This window comes from Staurois parvus, unplaced genomic scaffold (genome assembly GCF_062004578.1).
Source record: "Staurois parvus isolate SC_StPar_1 unplaced genomic scaffold, SC_StPar_1.0 ptg000930l, whole genome shotgun sequence".
Classification (NCBI taxonomy): Eukaryota; Metazoa; Chordata; class Amphibia; order Anura; family Ranidae; genus Staurois; species Staurois parvus.
This window is the reverse complement of record NW_028318726.1, coordinates 389563-411967: the sequence shown is the minus strand read 5'-3', so window position 1 is coordinate 411967 and position 22405 is coordinate 389563. Positions and strand designations below refer to the sequence as shown.

Below are 22405 nucleotides of genomic sequence, written 5' to 3'. Positions count from 1 at the left end.
TGTTGGTGACGAGTAACTCTTAAGGCCTGGCTAATAGCTCAGGACTTGAAATTTTAAGCCCTGTGTAATTCCAGAAAAGCCTCAAATTGGTATCAAACAGTTGCATGTTGCCAAAAAAGACAACCTATTTATAGAGCTGCAGATTTCATTTTGTTATAGTTCAGCAGTTATATTTATCAGTAAATATTATTAGTGCACACCATTCTCCTTCTACCAATTATCAGCAACACACATAGGGGTTATTTACTAAAACTGGAGCGCAAAATCTGGTGCAGCTCTGCATAGAAACCAATCAGCTTCCAGGATTTATATCCAAAGCTTAATTGAGGAAGCTGAAGTTAGAACCCCAAAAGGGTTGTGTGATAAAAGTAATAAAAAGTGACATATGTATTTAAAATTTGCACATTTTTTTTAGGAATAATTTAATTAATGTTATTCTGTTAATGTTAATCTGTTAATCCTACCAGTAAAGCTGGCTTTAAACTAGTAGAATTTTATTAGAAATATTTCATTTTTAAGTGGTTATAAACCTCAGACATGGAACAAGAACAAAGCATATCCCTCTGTATTGTGTGATTGTCATTTCTGTTTGCTGCCTTGTTCCCCTGCTACCATTATGAGTAACTTCTGACAAGTTTTCCTGACACCAAGAGAACAAAGGTGACAGGGGAGGGCACAGCCAATGATTGACAGCCTCAGCTCTGTTCTTGTGTGCTGGGTGAAGGGGGGGGTCCCTTCCCTCCAATCAGCTCCCCTCACTGAGTGTAATTTTAGCTTGCTCCCCAGACTCTGCTTTTCAGATCTGAGAAATCTTGTGTAAATTCTGCACTTTAAATGGATGTTGAGGGCAGACGTCTGTAGATGAATAGGTACAACTTATGCAGGAGGATTTGTTTCATCTCAGTGTATCACCTGAGGTTAGTCACATCACTGAGTATATGTAACTGTATGAACATTCTTTCAATTTTCTCATTATTAGTGGGTTCAAATCAACTTTTGTTTTTGACAGCGGTGATGAGAAAATTCAAAGGAGCATGATCGAAATTCCTTTTTTCGAATGAATGTATGTGTCTATTCACTTTAACTGCTTCCCATCCAGCGACATACTTTTACGTCACAGGTTTGGAAAGGTGATATCTCGGTGATCGTTGCAGCAATGACCAAGATTTCATATTTTTTTGTAGGTCATTCCCTTGAATGTAAAAGTATTTCCTATTGGCAAAATAAAATTTAAAAAATTAAAGTACCCCAGTTCCCATGTGCTCATGTACAAATGAGTATGTGCATGTAAGTCCCACGTACATATGTAAATGGAAATCACACCGCACATGTAATGTATCCCCACAAAGGTCAGAAGAAGGAAAGTCATTTTAGCAGCAGACCTCCTTTGTAGTGCTAAACTGGTAACCTGTGAAGGCTTTTAAACCATCACCTATTGAGATTTTTAGGTACCGTAGTTTCCAGTGTGACATGTTTGGTATCTATTTACTCAGCAAAACATCAAATTTTATATTATACCAAACAATTGGTTATTATATTGTGGTTTCTTTAAACTGCTGGACAAATATTGTGTGACATAAATATATAATAAATATAAAAAAATATGCAACACCAACCATTTTATTCCTAAGGCTTCTGTTTAAAAATATATGCAATGGTTGGAGTAGTTTTCTAGCAAAAAAAATTTTTTTTTACATGTAGGAATATCAGAATTAGCCCAGACTGGAAGCAGTTAAATTTGAAATGAAAATGACATTTTGAAGAACTTCAAACATTTGTCAAGACATCAAATGTACTGAGAATTTTCATATAATTTTTTGTCATTTTTAAAATCTACTAGTGTATGGCCAGCTTACTTCTGGTATTATTCAACCTCCCAAACCTCCTATAAAAGGATAAGCTCTCCATCAAAAGTGGCAGTCAGTGGGCTGAAACAAATACTGATCAGATTTTATTTATATAGTAAAAACCTTTATTCTAAGCTGAAAAAAAATATTGCTGTAACTTTTTAAAATGTCTTTAACCGCCTCCCGCCCGCCATATAAGGAAATGATGGGCGGGAGGCGACTCTCTCGTTCTGGGAGGACGTCATATGAAGTCCTTTCACTCTAAGTGTGGGAGCACACAGCGCGGCGATCAGTGGTGCGCTGTGTCCCTGGGACACAGCGGATCACTGATCAACAGAAAGAGCCGATGACGTCGGCTCTGTCATGTGATCAGCTGTGTCCAATCACAGCTGATCGCATGTAAATAAGGAAATGCCGGTTCGCGGCATTTCTCTCCTCACAAGTTGTCACACTGACAGCTTGTGAAAGCCAGTAATCAGCATTACTCAGAGGGGACATGTACACTGATCATGAGGGCACTGATGATCAGTGTGCCCTGATGATCAGCGTAGCCCCATCAGTGCCACCTGTCAGTGTCCATCAATGCCACCTGCCAGTGCCCATCAGTGCCACATCAATGCCACATATTAGTGCCTACCAGTGCACATCAATGCCACATATCAGTGCCCATCTGAGCTGCCTATCAGTGCTGTCAATCAGTACCACCTATCAGTGCGCATCAGTGCGGCCTATCAGTTCCCATCAGTGCCGCCTATCAGTGCCTATCAGTGTAGCCTTTCAGTGCCTCCTCATCAGTGCCACCTATCAGTGCTCATCAGTGCAGCCTCATTAGCGCACATCAGTGAAGGAGAAAAATCACTTATTTACAAAATTTTATAACAGAAATTTTTTTCAAAATTTTCAGTAGTTTTTGGTTTGTTTAGAAAAAAATAAAAAACCCAGAGGTGATTAAATACCACTTAAAGAAAGCTCTATCTCTCTCAAAAAAAAGAATACAAATTTCATATGAGTACAATATTGCATGACCGCGCAATTGTCATTCAAAGTCCGACAGCACTGAAAGCTGAAAATTGGCCTGGGCAGGAAGGGGGTATAAGTGCCCTGCAGGCAAGTGGTTAATTTGTTAGACACCTATGTAAAGTCCACTTATGTAACGTCCAACTATACTTACTAGTCCATCTAATACTACCCTCTCCAAGGGTTGCTACACTGCTCCACCATAGATAAACTGGAGGGGTGAACATTGCCATCCTACAAAAGGAGGTAGGGTATTGGCAAGGTCACCAGATGAAAATAAAGCTAAAAAATAAAACTTAAAAAATAGAATTAATGAGGCCACCACATCTAAGGACTAGTAAGCTGCAATATATTGAATTTGTGTTTGTTGGGTTTAGATACACTTTTAAATCTATAAAAAGGCTCACTATCCCTCTTATCCACTTTTTATAAAGTGTGTTGTTTTTAAATAGTGTAAATTTGCAAGCTTTAATGCTGGAAAGAGACGGACAATAACATAATATGTGTTAAACTGGGAGCAGCATTATCTCAGGCACGCACATCATTTTGAAGGCAGACTGCTGTAAATTAAATATGATGCCCTTTGCAGGGATTGTGAGGTAGCAGCAGCAGCATCAGCATCAGCAGTGTTGTTAGCTGAGATTGTCTTCAATTGCTTTGCTTGATGTCTGCGGTGCAGAAATAATTCTCAGGAAGAGCATGTCAGCTTCATCCAATGACAGTAAGCAGATGACCACAAACTTCAAACAGACAATGAGATAGTCAACAAGATAGCCAAGGACTCATATCGATGCACTGGTCTGTGAAAACTGGTGATTATCAGATAGTATTGTCTGTAAGCTTTAGCAATAGCACAGTAGATCCCATTTTGAAATGTTAACTTCTACATGCTATCTCCTAGGGCACATATCTAAATGTCTAAGAATAAAGGAAACACAAGCAATTGATCTTCTTGTACTAATCTGTTTTGTTCTGCTGATCTCAGCTCTCAGAAAAGAGCCTTTGAGCAAAGCAAATTCTTCCTTTTTATTTAATTCTATTTAGAAATGAAAGTCTAGAAAAAATCCATAAAAAACGGAAGCTTTAAAAACAGGTGAATTCTGCCAGTTGCATTAAGTCTGGAATTCAGAAGTAAATCCTACACCTGTGTCTGGGTATCAGGATATTTCCAAAATAAGTGAAATAACTTAAAACTGAACATGTGCCAATTGTTTACTGCAGTTAGGCAAGGCAAACCATCAGTTTTGAGCTAATAGTGAATAACCACTTCAGCTCTTGTACTTATATGGACTATAGCAATTTTTTTATTTCCACTATGGGTCTGTTTATTTGGTGATAACTTTGCAAATATTTATAGGAGAAGTAGGATCAAAGGAAGTTCTTTGATCCTACATCCCCTGTGGGTCACAAGACTGCACTTGGTTCTGCACTCCTGTGACCCGTATTCAGCCAGCATCAGGCTAAAGTCTGCTGTCGGCTGACATCACTCAGCCATTCCAGATGTTGGAGGGATCTCAACTTTAATGTCATGAACCACCCAGATGCCTGACTGGCAGTCTGCTCAGTCTCTCAGTCATCTGCTGAGAGCCTGAGCCAGCCACTCCTGCTCCCTTTACAGCCCAGTACTCCAGTGAGCGCTGGAGCGGCAGAGAAGAGAACCAGCGACTGACAGTCACCAGTTCTCTGCTCACTGGAGACTGAAACCCTAGCAATAAGCGGTCTTAGAGGCGACAAGGGACAGATGCTGTATAAATACTTCCTCTCTGCCAGCTATGTCTATGCAGAGGGTCCTCATAGACCTTTTTGAGGCCTGAATCATAATAGAAAAAACCTTCTGTGCTACTATAGGTATAGACAGGACTATTGAAAAAAGCTGCAAACACCTAGACCTAGACACCACTAGCACAAGGAAACAAAACAAATAAAATGGTGTTGCGCTAATATCAATAGTACTAAGGACACAATAATTCAAAGAGTGGGGAGACAGAAAAAATAACCCCAAAACAGAGATGATAAGTGTAAAGGCCTGAATCCAGACCTAATTAGGTGCAAAATGAACTGTGCCAAAGACAACGTGAGTAATAATCAGCAAGTGAACATAAATAATACATAAAAATGTAAAGGCCTGAACCCAGACCAAACTAAGTGCAATATAGATTGTAATGAAATACAAGCTGAACAATAAGCAACAAGTGAACATAAATAATGTATTCAAGATAATAGGACTAACACATCCTAAATAAAAGTGCACAAAAAACACTGTGCAAAGAAAACTGTGCCAAAACCAAATGACAAAAAATATGTGCAAAACTAATCATACAAGGTGCATGAAACTATAAATGCATCATAAATAATACATAAAAATGTAAAGGTCTGAAACCAGACCAAACTAAGTGCAATATGGATAGTGATGAAAACAACAATAATCAGCATGTGAACATAAATGATGTATTCAACATAATAGGACTAACATGTTCTAAATAAAAGTGCACAAAAAGTGCCGTGCAAAGAAAACTGTGACAAAATCAAAAAGCAAAAAAAAAATGTGCAAAAATAATCATGCAAGGTGCCTGAAACTATAAATGCACCTTATAATCAGGATTTATGCCAGTGAAAAATGCACAGTGAAAATAAACGTGCGTCAATAAGCACAAAAAATAATTTAAGCAAGGTGACATATAACAAATAATGAGTGACCATCAAAATAAACATATGTGATCATCAAATCAGCATAAAGTCCATGTAAATAGACCGCTAACTCCAAATGAACAAAGCAACTGGGTGAAATGAATGATAGATCCATCACCGGCTAAAATTCCCCTGCACCTCCATGCCAAGACCTCAAGGGGCCACACAGCTTTCAGGGCCCTTAATAGATATCCAAGATGATAGAATCCCACCGATTACATGAATATGGCCTTCCTCACCGTATAACCGTAATGATTTCAGTAGTGTTGAAACTGGTAATCCTTTTCACAGGAACTTCAGCCAGCTCAGACACACCCCAGAGGAAAAAGAGAGAGCACTCCCATAGTGTAGTAATTTTAAAGCAAAAACTTTAATGGAGAAATGCCAAATGAACACTTACATCACATCAGTTGAAATCAGGCCTCAAACACATGTATTGATATGGGTTTATACTTCCAGGGTGTACCAAAAGGCGGCGACCATCACCACGCTCCACTAACAGACCCACGCGTTACGTCACTGTCACGTGACTTCATCAGGGCGTCATTATTAAAGAGATTTATTGCATGTATCTCATACATTTCATGTATTGGATCTAGAGCAACACATGTTGTTTTACAACTTTTAGTCATCAAAGTGAAAACTAATATATCACTAATATAAATCTCTAATATATGACAACATTATTTCCCTGGTACATACAGATAAATACAAAAATAGATATAGATAAACAAGTGTTACAGCTGAAGTGATAATACATGAGCAAATCACTTAAATTAATCTTACTGAAATTTGACAAGCTATGCTACTAAACTGAACACAAATGTATTAAAAGCTATAGAATTTTTCAAAATACACCCATGTTGTTTTGATCAGTCCTTATTTATTGTTTTTTTACAAAAATGGCAATTTAATAAGATATTTTTCACACATAGCATGAGCATACTTACAATTCTACCCCAAAACACATTCTGCTACTCCTTCTAAGTATGGCAATATCACATGTGTGAGACTTTTGCACTATCATGACTGATTATGTGTATATTGTATCTTGTGTGTCACACAAATCCACCCATTGTGTCAAAACCAATGTACTGTACTGGTCACCTCTGTATGAGTAGTCAGGGAATATAGTGTAGTGTAGCATCACCTATAGCAGCCCCAGTTCCTATTAGCCAAGCAAGCCAAAACTAGTGATATGTGACTGCCCCCAGGAATTCATCTTCCCTGGCCTGGTGTCTCAGAGGAACGTAGTCAGCGGGATGTGCAAATGGATAATTTCAGGTTGCAGGCAGAGACATTTAAAGGCATGGTCTGGGAAGCAGGCAGAAACAAGATAAATAAACTGGCTAGTGTTAGTACAGGCAGCAGGAAGAGGCAAGACTACGCTGGTGTGGCTGTGATCAGAGACACTAACTGCTTTGATGGTGATCAGGGAAATATGACTGGTATGGCAATGATCATGTCATGGACACTGTAACTGGTGTGGTGGAGATCAGGGACACTGTAACGGGTGTGGCTGTGTTAAGGGAAAAAAATTACTGTGTGGTGGTGTCCAGGGACACTAACTAGTGTGGCAGTGATCAGGGACAATATAACTGGTGTGGCAGTGATAGGCAACAGGCTATTGGCCACGGTGATCATATGATAACAGGGCATCTAACAGAGACCTTGTACAATGAAAGGGATCCTCTGTGTCCAGTGGACACAGTGATCACAGATCATATCGCTCGGCGCCCCAGGAGGTACTCGTGCTTCTAGGAGGACATATGGGTACATCTTATTGAAACTAGAGAGCATCTGCCCGGTCATTCGATTCTAAAAGGACCATTTTTGCTGAAAGCAGTGAATTTCTAAAAAAAAAATTAAAAGAATTAAAATGTTGGGGTGAAATAGCAGGAGTCAGTAATCAGTGGGCACTGTTATCCTAAAGGCAACTACTGTAAATCAAATGCAATAAAACAATATGTTTAATTACAGGAGTAAATAGGATAGTGAAGGAGAAAAAACAGCATATAGGAGATACAAGGAAACAGAAAGTGTATAAAACAAAGAAAGGCCAAAGGCATCATTAGTGTTTCAAAAGCAAAGAAGAAGAAGAAATAAGTAAATCCACTAGGAAAGAAACTTAAACCTTTTTAGGTATACCAGGGACAGGAGAAAAAATATAGTATGTGTTTACAAAAATAAAATTTAGGTATAACAGTTAGATTAGGGAAAACAGGAAGCATACAGCCTGGCTGATCAGGAGAGGGGGAGACAAAAGTGCAGGCCCCTTCTGAACCATACCAGGCCACAGGCCCTCAACATAGGTGTGTGCCTTGCCAGGGAAGACCCTCTTGGCAAAGCACCTTGTCCCTGTGTTGATGAGGACAAGGCTTCTTCCCCACAACCCTGGCCCTGTAGTTTCAGGGGGGCTTAGCAGAATCTGGAAGCCCACTTTAAAAATAAGTCCCTCCCATATACAGCCCAACTATGTAAATGAGTAAGAGGTACATAGTACCCCAACTTCTTCACAAAAGTGTAACTAAAGACTTACATTTTTTTTAATCCTTTTTATAAAAAAATCTAAAACCCCTGTGATGTAACTCTATCTTCAATCGCATCATCCATAGATGCAGATCCTCTTCAATCATGATAAACAATACCCATCAACTCACCGCAAGAATAAATCCACCAACCAATGAACATGTATGATCTTATCACTTCACTCACCGCAAAGTACAGCTCCAATCTTCACCACTAAATGTAAATAAGGGATGGGGTATACCGATATTTGGTCAGTGATATGAGCGTTATCCTTGCCCCTTTGTTTATGCAGGCAGCAAGTGGATTACATGGACTCCAGGACAGGAAATAAATAGGGTCAGGTAACCTAATTTGTTGCCAAGGATGAACACGTGGCTATGACCTCCAACTAGCAGGAATAAAATAACCTTAAAAAGTAAAAGATTGGTTGATGCTTGAAGTACACAGTTCACCCAGCAGAGGTAGTGAGTAAATCATCAGTAAAAGAATTTAAGCATGGTTGGGATAAACATAGAAAAATAAATGTCAGACTCAGTAGGCCACTTGTTCTTTTTCTGACATCACGCGTCTATGTCTCTTTGTTTAAAAGTGCTTTTAAACAGTGCAGCCTTCTATTGAGAGTCACATCTGGTAATAAAATAAGGATTGGGCCAATTATGATGCATTCACACCTGCGAATGCACCTACTCTGCAATAAGATGCAAGAACCCGAGTAGGAGTTCCCACGATTAACTACAGGAGATAGTCCAATTGAAAGCAATGGTAGGCTCCTGTCTTCCACAACTAATCATAGCCACTCACATGTAGCTCATGCAGCGATCACATGTGAATGATTGACCCTGGATGCAGGGAATCTGCATCCAGGGCCGATCACTCGCATTGGATTGCCACATGAGCAATTACATGAGAGTGGCCATGATTAGCTGAGGGAATCAGCACCCTCCCATTGCTTTCAATGGGGCTCCCTCTGACAACTAATCCAGGGAAACCTCACTGGGGTTCTCACATATAATTACAATGCGGGTGCATTCGCAGGTGTGAATGCGACCTTATAGCTAACCTAATACTGCAGAGTGTAAATTAAATCACCAGATCTGATAACTAACTTAAATAAACCTTGGCATAGATGCCCTGTAGGTAAGGAATGAGTATGCTTCTAAATTCATCTAATATGTCAGCATTATGTATTTTTTTTATCAACCACTCTTCTTACTACAACTAATCTTTTTTTTTCCAGATCAAGTGCGTAACAGTTACCAGTTATGCAGTAATGGGACCCTGAGAGTTATGTATGCCAATGGGATGGGGATTAGTTTCCACAGTGAGCCTCATATACTGGCTGGCACAGTAACACCTACCATTGGACGACGGAATATTTCTTTGCCCATGGAGAACGGGTTGAATTCAATTGAATGGCGGCTACGCAAGGAGCAGACAAAAGGAAAAGTAACTGTCTTTGGGAGGAAACTTCGAGTAAGTGTTATCAGTGTTGACTCACCATTGTGTAGTTAATGGTAAAACTCGATTTTTCTCCTAGGAACATTGTGCGGTGCCCTTTTTATTAAAAGAATTTGGACAAATATATGACAGATGCTTATTGACCAGATACAACTGAAAAATGTTCGGTTATGTGCACAGAGCCTAGAGCATTTTATTTTTACATTTAGCATAAATCACAGAAATGAATTGAATAAATACAAAAAGACAGGGAGGCAATATATTCCAATAATGAGAAAAACAATATAAATGACAATGGCACAGGGATATTAATATAGGATCACAAAGTACTACCTTTGTAGGATGGAATGTAGCTTTCAAATCATTTTATGTTATTGAATTTTAGGATCTGCTTTACGGTCTCATAGCATATTACAGATAATACCTAGCAGTAGAACTAGACAATTTAGTCAGTGTCAGAACCTAGAGCTTTTATTGCATAGGAGACTAGACCTTCCATGTCGATTTTCTATATAATATGATTTGATAGCCCCTTGTGGCTGTGAAGTAACTTTTTTTCAGCAGTCTTATAGATGCAGAACATGTATGACCTTCACAAAATCTGACTTATTTCAGAGCAAGTTGAGCACAAAACTTAACTGTTTATCTCCAGAGAAAAATATTAACTAACTTGTAATATTTTGCTGAGTGTGTGTTTTTATTTATCCATTAAATGTACAGTCAGCACTTTACTGAATAACTTTGTTAACTTTGTAACTGTGTAGAAAAATGCAGTGGTCATACCCTCAACAGTCAAACATTGATTTACTACATATGTGTCGGAGATCACCTCCGCTATGGGCTCGGCGCAGGCGCAGTGAACCGCCCTGTGCAGGAACGTGGGCACTGGGACCTGGCCGATTGCAACGAACGAGTTCGCGCATGCGCAGTAGGGACCGCGGGCGCGTGCATGGCACCAATGACAGCGCAGGGCGGGATATTTAAATGGCCCTGAGCTGTCATTCAGTGCCTTCTGGTCTTCCCTGTATCCTGTACCTGCGAACCTGTGATTTGTAAGTTGCTGACCCGGATTGTGCTCTGACCTTGCTATATTCTCCTGCCCAGACCCTTGCTTTGCTTGACCTCTCTCTTGAATGCCCCCTATTGGATCTGACCTGCTGTTACTGACCTGGCGTGTGACCCGACTATTCTTTGCCCGCTGCCTTGTACAGTACCGTCCTCTCTGTTACCTACCCGGCCTGTCTGACTTCGCACCTGCTCAGCCATCCATCCATCCATCCGTCCCTCCCAGTGGGGTCTTCAGACCTCCTCATATCAGGCTCTCCCCCGTGGGAGCCCTCGGCGTATACCACTACCACTGACGGGTTTACCCAGTAGCCACGACCTGGTCTCGGGGTGCTCCAAGTCCATCCCCACCATCAGGGGCCCTGGTGAACAAGCACCTTGGGACTTAGATTCCGTGCTCTGGGAACGCCTACTCAGTGGAGTGCTAGTGGTACCGCCGGGTGGTCCCTTACAATATGTCAGCTGTTTGCATATTCTGTAATAGGCCAGACTGAATGTAATCTTGAAGCTTTATTAACAAAACAGGGTGGTTGAAACTATTGGGAAAAACAAATGTGAAACACATACAAACACAATGAAATAATTGAGCTGTGGGTGGCAATAGGTCCATGCTCATCAGTGATGCTGCCTGTAGGGAATGTAAGTTCAGTCAACAACATGTGCTGCAGAGAATTATGGCTGGTTCCTTATCCTTAGTTCTTAAAATGGAGTCTGAGCTCACAGGATGCATTGGTTTCCTTTTCTTAGAATGAAGGATGATGGTGGCTTTTATTAACTAAACAGCTTCTGGTTTCTGCAAAACAGTAAATTTATTCCAGGCTCCATCTTATGGCCAAATTTTATATTGCACACAGAACAGGCATATTGAATTTCCCTGCTGGAGACAGAATAATAATAATAATAATTTAATGTACCAAAGGCAAATAGACTTTTTACTTCGCAAGAGAAGTAGCACTTTGAAAGGGAATTTTTCCCAAAGCTTAGGGAATGTGATGAAGTTCTGCTGACTTCCCACTTCCAATCACATGCAAATAAAAATGTTGTTTTTTTGTCATCTTTTATCATTCTTTGCTGCATCTTAATTAAGGATGAGTTTTGGGTTTGCCACTGCCATGGGTTCTAAGGGGAAACTTGCTGGTTCAAAATTCTTGGTTTCAATTAAACTATGTGCAGATTTGCCTTGGAGAATTATATTTAAATCATAATGTACTGTATGGCATTTGAACTACGGCCTTGAGGTTTGGAAGAGGCAATAAAATGATTTTTAAATAAGCCAGCTTCCTTACTAAAAAAGAAGGGGACACAAAGCAGCCATAATGTAAGTGAATTGGAAGCTGTGGTAGGGACAGCATAAGTAAAGTGGACAGGGAGAGTCAGTAACGCCTGCTTTATTTCTGATTGCTAGCTCTTTGGGCAGTAGAACCATTTACTGTACTTTGTTGTTGTTGTTGTTATTTGGGTGTGTTTGTGTTTAATTTTATGTTATGGTTGATTCGAGGTCAGTGGTTAGCTGTTGTAGTGTCCATAGAAAAGTTTTATTTTTGCTTCAAGGTATCTCTTTATATAAATAAAAACAAAACAAAAACTTTTATTTCAAGGAGTAGAATATTTTGGAGGGTTATATTGTTTTTTTTATTTTATATTGATAGGGCTTACCTTTTGTGGTTGGTATTTGGGGATTTTCATTTCTTTTTCGAATATCTTGACTTTTATTTTTTTATTTTTTGACATGGATGGGTTTTTTAAACTCACTTGATTGAACATCTGTTTTTGGAGCTCCTTTTATTTAGTTTGTAGCATAGCACTATATGAATTGAATGGAAAAAAAAACTGCATTCAAGCACAGTGTGCACCTAAGTCACCACAAACTATATTTACTCCTATTCACCCCAACCTTTTTTTCCCATAGTAAAATATAAGCATTCCACATAGATTAGTTAGGAATATAATCCCTGATTAAAACTATCCTGCTGTTGGCTAATTTTCATTGTTGTATGCTTCACTATTTTAATTGTTGTAGCAAAATCCCTGCTTGTACTCTTTGTCTCTAGTAAATGTGAGCCTAGTTTTGCTCAATAAAGGTGTTCTGCTGATGGCAATATTAAAATTGTTGCATCACATATGGGCTCTTAATTCTTGTAGTAAAACACATCTGTATTCTTTGCCTCTTTTAAAACTCTCCTTCTGCTGGCCAATTGTATGCTGCTGTATCCTCTGTGGTGTCCTAATTCCTGTAGAAAACCCCCGTGTTCTTTGTCCATAGTAAATTTGGGTCTAGCTTTGGTAATTAAAATTACCCTGATGCTGACTCATTTTACAAGGTTGTATCATGTGCTGTTTTTAGTAAAACCTCTGCCTATACTCTTTTACTGTATTATATTTTGACCAGTTCTTCCTCCATAAAAGTCACCTTCTGCTGGCTAATTTTACATGGCCATATCATCTGTGGTGCTGTAATTCTTTTTATTTTTAACATTTGCTTAAAATTTACAGCAAAAAGTACGCAGCAGCTAGCTGCCAGTAAAATAAACCCGAGTAAAGATCCACTCTTACAGTCTAATGCCAAGTAGTTCAGCTGCCAGCACAGGCACAGAAAATCAGGAGATCAGGAACTACTACATTAGTAGAGGATGAGAGGTAAAGTACGATAGAGGAATCACCATCTCACATGGGAGAGCCCAGGTTGGAGCCTGCAAGCCCAAAGAGTGATAAAGAATGAGCCCAAAAGTAGCTATTAATATATGTATACTGAGGGTTCTGTCATTGTGTCAGGATGCTCAAATTTAGTCAGAATTTCTCAACTACTGTAGGAAGCTTTATATAAGGGGAGTGCAGATTTAACAAGCAATTTCCATTTATGTATCAAGGGGATTAGCAGCCAATTTCCAATGTAAAACACTGGCCTTTCTAGCATAATACAGTAGTGTGCTAGGAGTATTCTAGTTACCTTCCCGGGATTCTACTAAACTTAAAAGACAGACCCTCAAATCTTTAGGCACTGGAATAGTCATTACCAAGAAAATCAATTGCAAGATATGTGTCCAATAATCATTGCTTACTGGACAACTCCAGAAGATGTGAATGACGTCTGCCTGTGGATTACAGCATGTCCAACAACCTGAAGAACCAGTAGGCAAGAATTTCTTTACTCTATCCTGCACTAGATAGAAACGATGAATAATTTTAAAATTGGATCAAGCTATCATTCACAGAAATTAAACATTGGAAGGGATGGTCCCAGACATCATCCCAGCCATCATTGTCCAGGTTTGAAACATCCAGCATGCACCCCCCACCCCCCAGCATCTGTTTAAACTCAGAGGCAGAGGAAAATGTATAGCCTGGTATAATACGGAGTGGCTCTTAGAAATTTTATCAATATGGAGCATTGATTCCAAGTTGTTTTCTTGAAGAGTTATGGATGTTGTACCAAATTGTGAGGTGTAAGCATGGTATAATTAATACCAGTTGGGTAATGAGTATTCGGTTTTCAATACTGAAAATGAAGGGAGATGTCCATTGATGACTCTATCTCCTAGTTTTTAAAATTCCCTTGAATGCCCATATGACCAGCTCCAAGAGACTAAAGAATTTTGGAAGAGTCAGGATGTTCTATAATGGAAGGTGTGGGGACCAGATGCGGGAGACCACCACCGAAGCATTACCTTTATCATGCAAGAGCCAATTATGGGGCATGAACAAGCTGACCAGCAAGGAAGTACTGGAAGCAATTGGGGAGGGCCAAGCCCCCCATGGATACCAGTTGCTTCATGGTGACAAGGCTGAGTCTGGGGGGTTTTGGTGGTGGCAGAGGCAGGGGTGTTGGGCTCCTATGAGGCTTTACAATCCCTTCTCGATAGAGGTTCTCAGGCCCAAAATCCTCTAAATCATACCATTCGGGTTATGATTCAAGTGTAGAAAAAAGATAGGGTGTTGGGGGGGGGGGTGTTGTTCAAGAGAAAAGAGGAAACGTATGTGTCCAATTATTTAAAGTGATAACAGAACTGAGACAGGAGCGTTTCTAAGAATACACAAAAAGATTGAAAGTAATTTCAGGTGTGTTAATTCTTCATTAGAGCTTGACAGAAATGGCCAAAAGCAGGGCAGTTTTTAATCAGTTAGAACAGGAAAAATTGCAGAAAAAACCTTAGTGAGCTACCAGCCATTTTTTTCAGGCAGTCAAAGCAAGACTTTTATTATTCAATAGGTGCAGTAGATGGCACAGTCATATCAACAGCACAGCAGCAGCAATAGCATATTCAGCATGTTTTGTATTGATTGTTTCTCTCAAGCAGTGTTGTGTAGTGGTGTGTCACATACTGTATATGAAATTCTTATCCACTCTGGTCTTTTTCTGATATTGAGTTTTATTTATCTAAAGGCACTTGTGGGCCATTCCCTATGCCTGTAGATTTAGAAGGGGCAATGCCAAACCTCAGAATTTACAGATCGTAATGGCTTTCTTCTTATGTTGCTTCCTGTTCTGTCTACTTCTGGAGATTTATATAGTTAAATTCAGCAGGAGAACTTGAACTTTGTAAGAAAGTGGGAGCAGGGGATGTCAACAGAAGTCAGAAGGCTCTTTATATTTCAGTAAACATGAAACATCTATTTTCTTGTATGATGGTCGATAGAGTTGAAAAGTAGTTCCTCATATACATTTGACTGCACACTTACTCTAACAGTGCATTTTAATAGTAATTTACCTAAATAACCACAAGACACAAGACGTGGCGCTTATACAAAATGATGTAATCAGTTAAATGTGCTTAATGCATTGTGATGTCTAAATGCAGGTCCAATGTTATCTCATGTCTATAGGCAATGGATTGAATGCAAACTAATTTAAAATATACAGTATATAAAGCCAAAACAGAGTAGGAGAGGGTAAAATCTGCTGGCAGTAATTTTTTTGCCATCTGTGTTTTATAAGAGATATTTCTCTTCACTTCCTGTCTTGTAGAATCAACAGGAAGTGAGAAGGGAAAGAAAAGGAAATCACATTTTAATAGTCACAAGAACAAGTGTCCCCATTTAAAGATCCCTCCTCTATTTCTGTTCTGGTGGTAACTATAAAAGTTGGATTTACCCTATTTTTATTCCTTGTGACATTAGTGATCAGCACAGTCAGAGAAAGCAAATCTACCTAACAAGCAACAAAACTCTGACAACGGTTCTAACCCCTCACCACTTTATCCAGATCTAAAAAAAAGTTTTGCCTTTAGTTATACTTTAGTTTTTTTTTTCCACATGACAAAACTATATATAATCAAACGGTTTATTCTCTTTTATAAAAATTAGCTAGTATTGGCAAAAATACTGTGTTTCTAAAAGAAATTCTATGTAATTCTATTTTAAGTCATTCTTTAATAAACCATTCTGCTCCATATTTTCTGTTGAGGTCATATTTTTATCTGAATTTAAATTATTCATCATAGTTTCCAGAAAAGTAATACAATTCATTATCCGCCTGTGGCATGGAGAAAAAAAAAGTGCACCTTTTCCACATTCTGTAGTGCTCTTTGAAGGAGAAAAAGTGAGAAAGAAAAATAGAAGCTTGTTAGTAAAATAATCAAAATATACTGTTCTTATGAAATGTTTAGTAAGTGCTATTTTAAAAATAAATTTTACATTATTAGCTTAATAAACAGAAATGGCTGCAACTCATCCTGGTCAGAGGATACATGCATATATGAAAGAGACTTAATTCTTAATAAATATAGAACCTTTATTGCTCCTGGCAAAATACAAAAAAACACATCACTGTACAAAATGCTGATTTGCTATTTGGACACTTCGTGATTCAACTGTAGACTATAAAACAATATGCGCAAAAATCTTTTTTTTCCTGTTATTGCTACAACAGAAAGGACACAATCATGCATTCATGTTCATGCTGATATTTGTTTGGTATGTAAAGCATTAGAGCATTTAAAAAAAAAATCAGATAATTTATTTTTTATTAAAAGATTGTTTTTCCATTTGCAAAAACAAAGTAATATTAGACAAAGGACAATAGCATCACATCATGGCAAGTAAGGAAAACTGATGTCTTACATGAAACATTGTTCCATTGGGATCATAATAGAATATGGAATAGAATAGCATGTGGACACTGCCATATTAAGTATCCTTGAGGGATTGTATTTCAACTCTGCAGAAGCAGTCTGACAGTGCAGAGCATGGTGGAGCTGAAAATATTGAAAAAAACATTTTATGCAATAATTGATATTTCTCCACTAAAATATCAAAAGGTAGAAAAACATCCATTCTATATAATTGGTGCAAATGAGTGATGCCTGCCTGCCGCCAAGTATCAAAACCTTTGGGTTTGGATAGCTCAGAAAGGCTCAGATTATTCCAAATTAACATAAACTGCGTATACCCTTTATGAGATATTTGATCCCTAACAGATTCCCACAGACGGTCAAGCATGTAAAATGATGGAAACATACTTTCAACCTGAAAGTGACCTGACACTAAAAGATCCACTAAGGGGACTTCAGGAAATTGGCACATTATAATACATTGATTGGGATCCATCATATTAATAGTTTGCCACCCATAGATATGTTGGAATTCGGAGGCCAGGTAATACAATTTTTTTTTCAATCCAAACGTTTATTGTCAAGATAATAGAGAAAATGGAACAGTACTTACAGAATCCACAATGACATTACTGAAACAGCAGGATTACACATAAATAGAACAACGTGGATACGCAGAACCCGTTATAAACAAAATAACAGAAATGGTAATCAAACAAAACAGAGACCACAAGGATCCAAAACTTTCTTGACAATATCTTGCTTTTTCCTTTTTACGTCTTATTCCTTTCTGACCAGATGTAAACAGAAATAGGGGAAAGGAACAAAGCCCAAAACATGTCTTCAAACAGTAAAAAAAAAAAAAAAAACACATCAACAACAACCTCTGGTTCACCTGAGACGTCTCATCAAAAAGAATGGGAGATGCACATGAACTCCCCCAGGGGGAGAAGTGGAGCCACACACCTGATATAAAATATCCCACCTGCAGGAGTCGCTCCACTATCAATTGAGGAAGGGAGAGCCCAGGTGTATCCAGCCAACTTTGCCATACCTGCTGTAACTTACGATAAGCATTGGGATGTTGGTACGTGAATTTCTCCCGTGGGAGTAAAGAATTAACATAATCTATCCATTGCTTACTAGTCGGAGGAGCCAATGATAACCAGTACCTTGCTATCAACTTACTAGCCAGATATAAAAGTCTAGATACCATAATATACCCTCCTGGTTGGAACAGTTCTTGGTCCAGTGCCCCCAACAGACAATTCAAGGGATCCTGGGGAACAGTATATTGCGATACTAGAGAAATAAGTTGGAGAACCTCACTACAATATTTATGTAACTTGGGGTAATGCCAAAGCATATGAATGAAATTACCTTGTTGGACCCTACACTTCAGACAATCAGGTCAGATAATACAATTTGGCACTGGGGATGAGCAGACCCCCACCAACCTTTGGAAGTTGAAGCGTGGTAAGTTTTATTCTAGGGTGCTGGGTGCTACTTATGTAATAAGTATAATAATTATGGCATCCATATCATCTTAATTAAATTGGCTCTGCCAATGACTGTCAAAGGTAATTTACACTAGGTTCTGCCTGTCTCTTTTAACCCAGTCAATAGATGTTCAATATTTAGGGACAGATAGTCTGTAACTCTAAGTTTAATTTGGACTCCTAAATATTTGAAGGAGACTACAGTAATTACATTTTCCATGGGAGGCAAGTCACCAGGTAACGGGTCAAGCAGCATCAGGACAGACTTGTCCCAATTAATTGTGAACCCAGAGAAGGAGCCATATACTGCCATAGGTAACATGGTTGCTACCAATGGGTAGGAGGTATCCCCCAAAAACAAAAGGGTATCATCTGCGTATTGGGCTATTTTGTCCTCCCTCAGGTTTCTACGAAAACCCACTAAATATGGAGATTGTCTTATTGCAGCTGCATGTGGCTACAAGGCCAGGGCAAAAAGGAAGGGTGACCAGAAGAAATCCTGCCTAGTGCCCTGGTGGAGTTGGAATTGGTCAGAAACTTGTCCATTTACTTGAACCCTAGCAGTAGGAGAAGAATAAAGGAGCTTAATCCAGTTTGTGAAGAGTGGATCAAAGCCAAATTTTTGTAGCAAGAGCCAAAGGAAATTCCATTCAATGCTATCAAAGACTTTAGTCACATCAAGTGAATGGATGGCTGTATTTCCTATATTATCTTTGGGAGTCTGGAGGTTAAGAAACGATCCTCTAATGTTAATTGCAGTTGCCCTGTTTGGTATAAATCTGGATTGGTCTAAGGAGACAAGTAACTTTATATATGCAAACAGGTGATTAGCTAACATTTTCGCCAAAAGCTTAACATCTGAGGTTAACAATGAAATTGGACAGTATAATTCTGGATTTATGGGATTTTTACCAGTCTTTAAGAGTACAATAATCACCGCCTCATTCATGGAGGCTGGAAGAATTCCATCCTTAAATGCTGCGTTAATTATCTTCGTTAATAATTCTGGGAGTAACACCTCACCATAGGTCTGCGTTAGAAACTGCTCAGGCTAAATGTCACTCCCAGGCTCTGGATTGCTTTTTGATTTTAGCAATTTGGGAGATAAGGATTCCCAAAAGAAAAGCTTTCAAAGTATCCCAGAGTATAGGGAGAGCAGCCTGGGGTTTATTTATCTGCAGAAAATCTATTATATTAAGTGTCACCTCCTCATGTGAACAGAGATAACCATTAAGGTTTAATCTTCCACAGGGAGTGATTAACAGTATGGTAGTGATTAACAGTACAATAACAATGTCAGAATCAAAGGGGAATGATAAACCTCTATCAGCATAAGATACATCGATGACAAATGGCAACACTGGTGGTGAACCCAGTAAAAGGTCTATTCCTAAAACAGCCATGTTCGTTATAGAGAAAAATTGCTTGAGTATTGCTTAACCATAGGATTACGGATTCACCAGAGATCAATAATGCCCAATTCCTTTATGTAACTAGCAAAGAGGTAGTATTTGGTGTCTCCCCTCACTTCAGGTGTATCTGAGGCAAACTTAAAAAACGCATGCAGCACCGTAGATGAGTAGGATGGAGGAATGTAAACATTCACCAAAATGCAAGATTTGCGGTATAAAGTACAATACAAAAAGATGATAAACCTTCCCATTGTGTCCACTTGTACGTGTCTGCAGGTGAAATCTACCTCACTGGCAATTAGAATGGAGACCCCTCTAGAATATGAGGGGTAAGTTGAATATATTACAAAAAGCGCAGGGGATCTGTATGGAGATAGGTCTCCTGCAGGCAAATTACAGATGGAGACATTCCCTTAAGGGTATTAAACATGGGAAGTCCCTTATTGGGATCATTAAGCCCTCTTACATTCCAAGACATCAATACTGTATTACGGTTACTCATTTTGTAAATATAAGAACAATTGCAGGAGTAATGGGGCAACTCTGACTTCCATGCAGTTCCAAATAGTTAAGAAAAAGGAGTATAAAGAAAAAATAATCTAAAGACTTGGTGCCTGTGAAGAGATACGTTCCGCTCCCCAAACTAAAAAAGGCGGAGACAAGTGAGAAATGTTTGGCCTCTGTATGTGAGCAAGTGTAGATAGACAAGACAAATCAGAGAATTAACATGTAATTCAAGATCATAATAGTCTGGTAGTAGCTGTATTATCAAGGTTGCATGGAAGAAGCCATCAAGTGGATAGAAAAGATAAAGAACAAACAAAAAATCTGAAAAACCAATAACATTCTCCCCACAGAATCCACTATCAGGGGACCATTGGTCTGAGGAGTGTCATCAAATGACATCCTAGTAGGCTATAGTGGCTGCAGCAAATGGAGCTTTAACAAGCACCGTGTGATTGTCATAACGGTGTCAGATTTTCTCCTCATAAAATTGTTTGCTTTTTTTTTAAAAACAGGAACCCCCAACACCAATCAGGAGTTAAAACAGCATATCAAAAATAAAGACATTCAGGAGAATGAGAAAAAGGATCAAGGGGGAGCCTTGACCCACAGACAATGCTCACTGGGTCAGCCAGTTGACTGCAGCTGCAGGAGTATAAAAATAGTGTGTAGTACCTTTAGCTACCACACGGAGTCTGGCTAGATATAGAGTGGAATAGGTCATTTCCAGCTGACGCAAGCATTTCTTTACCTCTTTACCAGTGTATTTAACTGTGACACTATACCTCTGTTGAAAAGTCAGGGAAACATTACACCTTTGAGTGGTCCACAAATATATCTGACCTTTGATGGGCCTATTGCAGGATGGTATCCCAATCTTTGTAATTTAGTCATTTTAGCAGGAAAGATCTTTGGCTTGCTTCCTGGGGGAGGAGGCCTGGCAGGTACTCAATGCATTATCTCAACTGCAAACATAGCGAAAAAACAATCCACCCCAAATATTTCCTGCAGCCATTTTTCAATGAAGTCCACAGGAGACTTGCCCTCTTTTTTCAGGGAGGCTGATCATGCAAACATTATTTCTTCGAAGCCTGTCCTAGCTTGCATAATGTCAGAAGGTGTAGGTTCAGTGTTCAATACAAAAGTTTGTCTGACTGTGATCTGCCGCTGGTATGCCTTCTGTACTCACTGCACCATTAGGCTGAACAGCTTGCATGGACTGGATCCGTCTGTGTTGAAGTCAGAACAGGTTCTGGAGAGGGGGCCCAGATCCTTCGCCAATGTACAGGCAAATCGTTCCAAGCGGGCCGCCTTGTCCCTCAGCTTGTCTTTCATAGAGAGATGTGGGAGGGCCTCAACGCCATCTTGCCGAGGCTCGGTGGAAGAGGCCTTATCTTTGCTCTTCTTTGTCATGGTCAGCGCGCCTCAGTGCACCTCTATGGGAAGCTCTGAGGGATCCACAGGAGGATATCTTGCTGGTGAGTCATTCCAGGAAGGGATCAGCCGGATTCAGGATGGATGGTACAGTATTTAGTTGGAGAGCTCTTCCCTGTGTATCTGCTCACATCTCCATCTAGGCCACACCCCCTGCAGTAGAGCATTTTTAATTATCATTGGATTGCCTATGTATTAAAAATCGCTTAGACAATTCTCCATAGCAATGAAAATGCTTTCTGAACCCTGGAAAAACATAGACATTGATATCTGAGATTGTTCCACTTTGCTTACAAAAAGAGAATTATACACTCACTACCAATTGTCTGTGTTTAAACTTAAAACCATAGTGACTTTAGACCATCAGTAGTCTTTAAAAGTCTGGGAAAATGGACAATTTCAGATTAATAAACACAATTAAATCCAAAATGTGCATAGATCTGAAAACTGTTTAATGGAAGTACAATTATGTTGCAAAAATGACTTTTCAGTAGGCATATTCAACATTCAACTGTTTTCTAATACACAACTATTTTCACAAGCAATTGGAAATCAAAATCTTTGTCACATTTCTTGTTTTTTTGGGAGACTTTCACAATCTGTATTGTTCATATGAAAGTATTATTAGTAATTAAAACGGTTTTGTTAATTTTTTTAATTTTGAATAGAGAAGGGAATAAATAAAACCCCATTACGGTTTTTTTACACCTGTTTTGGGGACATTTCCTTTCACTTTCTTCCCTTGAGATAAAACAGCTGCAAAATGAGGAAATTTATTTTCTTAAACTGTTCATAAACTTACTGATTCCTCCAGCCACACAAATGAGGTAGATGGAGGAATCCCCCAGCTGCGGATTGTACTCTGACAGCAGCAAATGCAGCTGTCAAAACACACAGAACAGCAG

At 39.1% G+C, this 22405-nt stretch overlaps 1 protein-coding gene across 9 annotated transcripts in view; it reads left to right on the top strand.

Moving 5' to 3' along the window:
• Nucleotides 1-22405, top strand: part of TENM2 (teneurin transmembrane protein 2) — a 1359942-nt gene that overhangs the window by 1298734 nt on the left and 38803 nt on the right. For all 9 annotated transcript variants that reach the window (XM_089656707.1, XM_089656704.1, XM_089656705.1 and 6 more), the window contains one exon: nt 9319-9554. In XM_089656707.1, the coding sequence (XP_089512833.1) occupies nt 9319-9554 (236 nt within the window). The remainder of the gene's footprint in view (nt 1-9318; nt 9555-22405) is intronic.